Source organism: Mandrillus leucophaeus, unplaced genomic scaffold (genome assembly GCF_000951045.1).
Source record: "Mandrillus leucophaeus isolate KB7577 unplaced genomic scaffold, Mleu.le_1.0 Scaffold979, whole genome shotgun sequence".
NCBI lineage: Eukaryota > Metazoa > Chordata > Mammalia > Primates > Cercopithecidae > Mandrillus > Mandrillus leucophaeus.
The window spans coordinates 1,004,535-1,013,898 of record NW_012110685.1 but is presented as its reverse complement, the minus strand read 5'-3'; the positions used below and the strand labels follow the sequence as shown (position 1 = coordinate 1,013,898).

Below are 9,364 nucleotides of genomic sequence, written 5' to 3'. Positions count from 1 at the left end.
CAATAGGATGCTATATTACAGCTCAGCGTCTCCTCATCTGTGTGCCTCGCCAGGATGTAAGGAGGCAGGCATCATATCTCCTATCTCTGGAGTCTCAGCACTATCTCAGCATATCGCAGTAGCGTGCATAAGACCCACAATCTCTCATCTGCAAATTCCACATTCACAAAGCTCTGGAAACCTCGAGCTTTCTTTCCACTCATTTTGCAGAAAACCCTGGGCTAGATGTTGTCAGGGTTGCAAAGTCAAAATGTAGAAGCAGAGTGGGAACAGCAGACTCAAATACACGGCGAAACAGAACAGAACCACCGGGCAAGGCAGGCAGCAAGCTGCTGAGTATGAGGGGAAGAGTGAGGCGTGAGTGACATATTCTGAGATGAGCTCTGAAGAGACCTGAGGGGCCAGGTGGCACTTAAGCTGGGTTTAAATTGTAGATAAGGTTTGCACAGATAAAGGGGTGGGGTGGGGAGATAATCGTGGGACAGCATGGTTTTCTATTTCCCTTACTTTTTATAGACATATTGCTTTCTTTCCATTAAGCTTTCAATCTCTCCCAGGGCTAGGATCTTAGTCCCGTTTCTTACATTCTGTCCACTGTACACAGAAAATGCAGTCATCTCTCAGAATGTTCCCATTCAATAAGAAATTATTCTGGGACTTACACACAGAATGTGCTTGAGAAGATTTTCTTGAATGAATAAGAACTTAAGGGCCTGTAATTTGTTTTCATTCATAAACTTTATTTTTGGAGCAGTTTTAGGTTCCAGTAAAATAAGAGGAAAATACAGAGTATTCTCACAGACCCCTTTTCCCACTGCCCCACAGCCTCCCCAACTGTTGACATTCCACACCCACGTGGTGCAGCTATTACACCAACCTACATGGACGCGTCATTATGTGGATGCCTGTTTGTCCTTGCATTCTCTCTTATTCAAGAGTAACAGAGGAGGCAGACGAGGACGGCATGTCTTGCTCTGATTCAGCGGCCTCTCTTTCCTCCCTCTACTTAGAGGTTCCTGGTCTGCAGAGAAACTTGCCCAGACGCAAAGCCACAGAGCAGAGACAGCAGGATCACAAGCTTTAAAAGGTGTAAGCAGCTGGACGCGATGGCTCATGCCTGTAATTCCAGCACTTTGGCAGGCTGAGGTGGGCAGATCACCAGAGGTTAGGAGTTAGAGAACAGCCTGGACAGCATGGCAAAACCCTGTGTCTACTAATAATACAAAAAATTAGCTGGGCGTAGTAGCAGGCGCTTGTAATCCCAGCTACTGGGGAGGCTGAGGCACGAGAATCGCTTGAACCCGGGCATCAGAGGTTGGCAGTGAGCTGATATCGCACCACTGCACTCCCTGGGCGGCAGAGTGAGACTCCAAAATGAAGAAAAAAATAGATGTAAGCACCGAGAAGGCAGAGAGCGCTTCCCTGTGCAATAGAGGGAGACATGTAGGCATAGATATTAAAGATGGAAAAGACCTCTGGGATCAGTTCCCTCCCTCAGGGTCCAGAGCCAGGGAAGTATTCACGGAACTGCTGCCTCTGATGTCTCATTGACTGACCGCAGTCAAAACCACACATTTTTCACCAGCTCCCAGGGCAGCTGAGGCCAAGTGATCTGTTCTCCCATGAGTGTGGCCTCAAGAACAGAGGTACGGACGCCACCAGCCCCTTGAAGTGTTTTGTTCTTTACAGTTTGAAAAGCACATTTAAAGTATCGTTGCAGCTTCACCACACCCTAGTGTGCAGGGTGCTTCGGGGTCTTCAAATCTCACAGGTGAGAGAGCTTCAGGGAGCGAGGCGATAGCCCTTCATCGCACTGGGCGAGGGAGTTGAGCCAGACCCTGTATACTGAGCCCTCAGCCCAGGCTTTCTGTAGGGCATGGTGGGTGGATCATTGACTTCAGGGTCCTCTGGCCACTGCTTGTGATAATATCAGATCAATTGTATTTAGTTTAACATTCATAATGAGAAGAAAAGTAGTCATCCTCCTGAAGTATGGTGTTTTAATTTATGTATAGCAAGAAATATTTCTGAGTCAAACACTGTTAGGAAAAGTTTAAGCATAGATGTTTACCTCGAACCCTCTCCAAGTCTTCAATATACTAATGTGATCAGGATGCAATATTTGACCGTAATTCCGTTTCTGGCAGAGCATCTTGATTGGGGGATGCAGCAACAGAACTGGGGGACATATGGCTGCTTTTCTCTCCAGGGCTCAGCTCTGAGCTGTCCTCCACAGAGGGTCTCATAGGAGCTTGGAGGAGGAAAGATGGAAAACTGAAATCTCCAAGAATAGGCTAAAAGGAACTGAGTTATTCAGGCATAATAAGAAGAAGACACTAGCAGGACATTGAAGTCAATTTTCCAATATGTGAGCATGTGAAGGATCCACTACATAGCGTGGTGGGTGAGGGGCTGTTCTTGCAAGTTGAATGCTCAGAGCCTGGCTTCCCTTCAGCCAACAGGACAGAACCGAATCAGTCGGCCTCAAGGAGCTTGCTGCATGAAGACAGGGAGCCTCTGGGGCCAGGAGCCAGGCAAGGAAGGGACTCAGCATCTCAGGGTTCTCAAAGGGTCCCACAGGACTCAGGTGGACCAGTTTGCATCCTGTACTGAGACGGGCCTGAACACAATGACCCATTCAGGTGGTTGTTGGCCTCAGGGTGCTGCAATAACGAGATTTTCTGTAGAAGCAGGTCTGAAAGACAGATGCTGCAGGATGAAGTGGGGGATGGAGACCTTCGGTGAATTCATTCACACCCAAACCAGGAGGGCCGGGGGGTGAGGGTGAGGGAGGGAGAGAGGAGGAAGACTCAGAGCAGAGTCATTTGAAAGAGCCCCGAAGCCACCGGGTGGAAAGTCACCCTGCGGGGAGCTGACCTTCCTCCCTCCTCCCGAGAGGCTCCAGCCAGCGCTGACCCTGGGTCTTAGCTCTGTGGCCTGTGAGAAAAGAGGCAAAAACCAGCTCCTCGTGCCTCAAAACCTTGCTGCCAACATCTGAGGGCAGGCCTTGATCTCTGGGTCTGTGCACCCCCCCTTATTCCTTCCTGACCTTTCATCCATGAAGCTGGGACAGATGATGTGGGGCTAGGGTGGTGAAGAGGGACGGGGGATGCAAAGAAACAAAAGGAAAATCATGAAGGGAGACTGGGCCCTGGGGATGGGTTACTTGCAAAATCCTGAGTTTCATTAAATATAGAAAGGTAGGATGAAAAAATAATATTCACTCATTGTTACAGTTTCAAAGTCAGAAGCTGGCCTTGATTTCAAAGAACTTGTGTGTAATGTGATGCATGGCTTTCTCTTCTGTCTCTTTTTATAGGTAAGTGACATTTCATTCTGCTCATCCCCAAGGCAAAGTTGGATGTTTTTAAAGTGGAAAAAAAAATGAGCGGAAAAAGAAACGGGGAAGGTGGGAAGAGGTGGAAGTGGAAGGGCACAGGTAGGTGCATACTCAATTCTTCATCTTTTGCATGGACTGGTGGGGGGGTCTTCCCCCCAGATTCGATGGAGAATCCTTTCCTCAGGACGGAAGGTCCAGACGGTGACTGTGGCTGTTGAGATGATGATGGCTTTGCTCTTTGAAAGGGGTTTGTCTTGTGACACAATGGCCAGCACTTTTGCTAAGAGGTCTTTCCTGGGTGAAGTTTCAAGTCAGAAAGGATTTGAGGTTTTGCACCCTAATGCTATGTGTCAGCTACATTGCTGTGAGTAGGGCCTAGAGGAAGTAGGGAGAAATGTTCTGGATTAAAACATTCCAGGAAGGAAAATCAAGAACAAGGAAGGATGTCATTCCTGACATGGTCAGGCAGAAAATGGTTTGGAAATTTCTGAACAGAAAGGAGGTTTGTGGGAAAACTGAGATCTTGTACATTAAGAATTTTGTACTTAATTTTATGGTCTGTCCAACTACTGTCAATGTATTTTTCTATTCCTGCCTGGTCGCAGAGGCTGAAACATCACTTATTTTCTCTTTAGCATGAGGCAGAGTAGCTTTCTAAAGGAGCTGGGGGCTGGTTTGTCATTGTAGTCACTGTACCTTTTCTTGGTCAGTCAAGAAAGGCGTTTTGAAGTTCCAGACTAGTTTTGACTTTCTACTGCTCTTAAATATAATTGCTTTCCCCTAAGAGTAGAGTGAAAATGCTCTTTTTTTCCACCTGTGAGTTGCCAACAATCCACTGATATAATTGACTGATGGCTCTGTCCCACATGTATTTGTTATTTTCTTTGAGAGAGAGAGAAACGTAAACCATTCTATTTAACAGTCTATAAATCCAGACCGGAAACATAAAACTCAATTCAATAAAAATATTGAACATACTCAGTTTTATCTTATGTCCAATGAAAGGAGATCAACAGAATGAAGTGGGGGCTGGGTTAGCAGAAAGGGGAAAAAGACAAAAACAATTTCAACTATGTCTAAGGCCTCAGAGGAAATGCTCTCGCACACACACGAGAGATAAATCTATAGGCTTCGGAAATCTTCGAAAGAGACAAAAATACTAGAGTTTGTTCCTGAAAGTGTATAATTCTATTTCTATCATTTGAATACACAGATGTTCTTTAAATCTTCTTTCCCTTGCTTTTCACAAAGAGGGGGCATAAAAGAAAACTCAAAACCCAGCTTCCCCCTCTAAATTAGGAAAAGTGTCACCGTATGTTGAAAATCACAAAGCATCTTTTTTCATGATGCCATGTCCCCGTCCTGTGGTCTTTCATTTCCTCCGAAGACACTGTGACTCATGTCAGATTTACACGGCTGCAGACACACCTGGGAATGCTTCTTGGTATTTGCCATGCATAATGGGGAAAATTAAGCTGCCATGTATCTGGCTCCTAGCCCGAGCAAGGGCTGTGCACCACCCCCAACCTGCTTTGAAAGGGAAGAAGATCTACAACCAGGAAGCACTCCTAGAAGCTGCCCAACATGGCAATAAGAAAGTGGGTTCTTAGCCACGTGGCTTCCTGCAGTCCCTCTGCCACTGCCAAGACCTGTGGATCAAGGCTGATGGAGTCACTGATTTAGCGGAAACATTCATGTCTTTTTGAGTGTGTTCACAGAATAAGGGCTGCAACATAATTGCTCCCTGGTCTTGAGGTCCTCCCTTTTCTGCATAGGGTAGGCATTGCGTGGATGAAAAGGGACGGCCTTCCCTCCTGGCTCCCTGTGGACCTCAGAGCTTGCCTTGTCAGCTCGTGGCAGGGAACGCTGAGGGGCCCAGCTTATTGTGATGGATGAAGGCAGTCCCTCAGAATTTCCCATTAATAAGGAGGTAATAGAGTATATGTTAATTTTACAAGAACATTTTCCACAGAGTATATAAGTACACGGGATATATTTGAATAGTTTTAATATGCTATGATTCTCGGAACCATGGGAATGAAATTCTATTTGCACCTACCTAATAAACAACACATTCCCCAGCACTACTGGGCCCTGGTGGGATAAGAAGACAAGGGGTCATGTTTACACGCACACCCCCCCCAACACACAAACGCTGGCACGTACTCATACACACATTCATATTCTTACATGCATACTCACAGAACTGCGATTGTGCCTTTGAAAGGTGACAAGGAGCAAAGACATTTTTTCAGAATTAGAGCTGGCCTCTCAGTGTTGTTTCCCCAGATACATGTGTCCTGTTTCGTCACCCTCATCGCTCACCAAACGCCTGGCCCCGTCGCTGTGTTTAACTTCACAGCTTGGCTGCTGAATGCGCCAGGCTCTTCATTTGCTTGGAATCCATCGATCTGGCCATCTCCCTAGCGCCAGTGCCCCAGGTTGGCACAGTTAATCATCTTGGGTCCAACATTGATCTCTGTCACTCCATTCCTCTCTCTGCCTCGGGTCCGGAGGCTTTCCTTGACCCCTCTGTCTGTCTGCAGGGGGGGCCGGGCCCCTGAGAGGGTCTCTGCTTCTCAGCTCTGGTTCTCTAGCTTTGAGGGAGCAGCAGTGAGTGTGAGGGGGACTGTGTGCACCACTTACTAGCAGAGATGGAAACAAAGCAATGTGTGGTCTTCAATAGCAAGTCACACCCTTGCCAGCCCTGGCAAAGCCGGCTTTGAGGACTGAGGATTGCTGGGATTCCCTGTCTCTCTTTGGACAAGGATGTTTTTGTAACCTTTTTTTTTTTTTTTTTTTTTTTTTAGCTAAGCCTTACTAAGAGTCAGACACCTTACTAAACAATACACACAGACACACACAGATTTATCTTATTTTCAAAGCAATTCTATGATACTGGTTTTATCATCCTCTTCTTACAAACAAGGAAATCCAGACTTAAAGCGATGAGATTATTTGCCCAAGGTCACTTGACCTTGAAGCTTGAATTAGAACTTGTGTCTATCTGACTACAGTATTTGTGCACTTAACTGCTTTGGGATGAAAATCCTATCCCAAAAGAGCAGAGGGTGACAGGAAAGGAAAGTCTTTGGACCACCCTGGGCTTGCTCCCCTCTAGCTTTGCAGATCCACCAACCTCTTGACTGCTAGGCCTCTCTGGACAGGGCTCCAGTGGAGCCAGCACAGGCAGGTGACAAAGAGCTGGGCCCAGATTTAGAAGAACCCAGTTTGAGACCTGCATCTGTTAACAATTTGCTGTGTGCCCTTGGGCAATTTATTAAATTCTCTGAACCTCTCAACATGAGGACAGAAGCATGTCAGTGTAATACTGTATAAGTTTACCCGGAGACCAAGTACCTGTAAAAGGATGCTCTGACAGTATTTAATAATTATCATTACTTGAAAAATCCCCTTTCACCATGGCCTTCCAAATTTCTGAATCTAGTTCTTGATTTTTCTAATGAGGTCTAGAATTTTTGCCAACGCAAGGAACAGTTCTTGGCAGCTTTCTGCATCTTCACTTCCTTTCAATACCAGGCCTAGTGGAGAGCAAAATTAGCCTGCCAATCACTCAGAGGCGTATGGGCCCCAGGAAATTAAATTCCCTCTCTCTCCAGCTGTCTATCCCCAGTGCCAGGTACCAAATGAACACGCGCCATACGTTGCAGTTCCCGTGTCTTCTTCTTCCTATATGTTAATTTGATAATTTTAGTAAAATAAACCAAGTAGATTTGAGATGTAGTTCATTATCCCCAAAGTCAAGAGATTATAGAATGCCGTTAGTCAGAAGGGGGCCACTGCTCTCTTCTGTTGATTTTTTTTTTTTTAAGATTTTAATATTTCCTTTTTCCAGCAACATTTAAAAGCCACTCTTTTACATCTGCTGCCATCCTTTAATGACAGACAGAATAAAGGGACGATTGTTACTCAGAGAAGCTAAACAAAGGGACTAGGATCACTTGGCACATCCTCTTGTGTGCCTGACTTTGAACTCCTGGAGCCCATATCCTCCGCGCCTCTGTTGGGCACCAGAGACAGGACCCACAGAACTGCTTCCTGCAGCCACGGATGGGTACCCAACAAGCCTTAGGGAGAACCGTGCTCTAAATGCCATCTGTGTTTGCCAGTGGCATTCACGCATTCCCTCCTGTCCCTCAGGGAAATTAAGAAGGGATCTCCTCTCAAGGCTGACACCTGGAGACAGCGGCTTCCTGTTACCCATCCTTCCCACGCCTCATCTCTGGAGTGAGTTATCTTAATCCTGACATTTGCCCAGTCATTCAGAATGTAAACCTTTTTGTACTACAGGGTAAAAAATATTTTGGGTAAACAGTGATTGCATTGATGTGAAAAGCCAAGTAGAGATCCCTGGTAAGGGAAGGATAAAGAGCTTTGTCCATACTGTTTGGTCACTGTTATGGGCTGAACAGGATCTTTCCAAAATTTACATGTTGAAGTCCTGACCTCCAGTAATTCAGAAGGTGACTGTATTGGGAGATACTTAAAGAGGTGATTAGGGCAAAAAGAGGTCATCTGGCTGGGCCCGAATCCAACATGACTGATGTCCTTATAGAAAGCGATGGGGACACAGCACACAGGGAGGAGAGTTCATGCGAAGACACAGAAAGAAGGCGACCATTTGCAAGAGATGCCTGAGAGGAAACTGATGCTGCCGACATATTGATCTTGAACTTCTAACCTGCAGAGTGCAAGGAAATAAATTTCTGTTGCCTAAGCTACCCAGTCTAGGGTATTTTGTGACGGCAGCCCTAGCAAAAAAAGTCACAAAATGCATCCATCTAGACTCAGTCCCAATGTCTGGGAACAAGCAGAACTGGCCGTCAGCCTCGGAAAGGAGGCAGGCTTCCAAGACAAATTCCCGCCCCACCGTATTTTGCCTGACTTTTGTCAATTTCCCATGTTGATCTCCACTTTCCTTATCTGTGCGCTGGGTATGATATATATCTCAATGCTGTTTTGAAAATTAATTGAGATAAGGAATAATAAATAGTTTAAGACACACATTGCTCAATATCCAGTTTTGCTAACTCTATTTCTCTTAATGGTCATAGGAATAAAAATGTACAGTAAATGTGACATTGTAATATGTAGTCTATACTAGGCTACATATTCACTAAGGTCACTGCATCAGTCTGGAGTATTTTTTTCTCCTGGTAATTGGAGACAACACATCTGTTCTGTCTTATACACATCTAGATGATATTCACTAAGGTCACTGCATCAGTCTGGAGTATTTTTTTCTCCTGGTAATTGGAGACAACACATCTGTTCTGAGGCTTCAGTGCCCAGGGCTACTGAATTCCTCAACCTATGGTCCAGTGACTGAGTGAGGCCCGCCCTCCACCCTTCACCCTGCCTATCACTCCTTAGCTCTCAGCATTACTGCCATGGGAGAAGCAGTGCCTTAGAATATGGCTCATGAGACGTCCACACCCTGGCCCTGCCTCCTGTCTTATAATTGCCAGAGGTTTCCTTTATTTCAATGAAACTTACAGTTACAAACAGCTAAGGCCAGATTCAAGGATTCACTTCTAATGACTAGCTTCACTGAAGAAGAGATCATTGACCATAAACACATAATATATGACCCATGCACAAGGCGTTGTGAGGGTAGAAGACCACCGGTCTGCCCCCAGCCTGGTCTACCCCATTGGAGCCATGCCTGCAACCACCCCTCCCAGAACAGAGGATCCCAGAATGAAGAGACATACTCGACAAACACATCCGATTCTGACATCCTGAGATGGGAGATGCCTATGATCTCTGGGCAGAGGTTGGCTGAAAGCCAAGTAGCCCTGGATGACATTCCCAGAGTGCCCCACCTACAACAGGGCCCTCAGCCTCTCTGATCCACAAATGGATAAGATCAGTGCAACAGAGATGGCCAGGCTCCTGGTGAAGGACTCACAAAGCGGCACTCACTCAAGGCTGGTGACACACTACCATTCCAGTGGGACGTGTACTAGGGACGAGGGCATTCTTTTCCAGCTGTGGCTGGGA

At 46.1% G+C, this 9,364-nt stretch overlaps 1 protein-coding gene across 1 annotated transcript in view; it reads left to right on the top strand.

Annotated features, from left to right (window-relative positions):
* The first annotated feature begins 3,302 nt into the window (after positions 1 to 3,302).
* NTM (neurotrimin) overlaps positions 3,303 to 9,364 on the top strand; it is a 718,324-nt gene continuing 712,262 nt past the window's right edge. Inside the window, exon 1 of the mRNA XM_011970822.1 lies at positions 3,303 to 3,439. Within this exon, the coding sequence (XP_011826212.1) occupies positions 3,385 to 3,439 (55 nt within the window). The 5' untranslated portion in view covers positions 3,303 to 3,384. The remainder of the gene's footprint in view (positions 3,440 to 9,364) is intronic.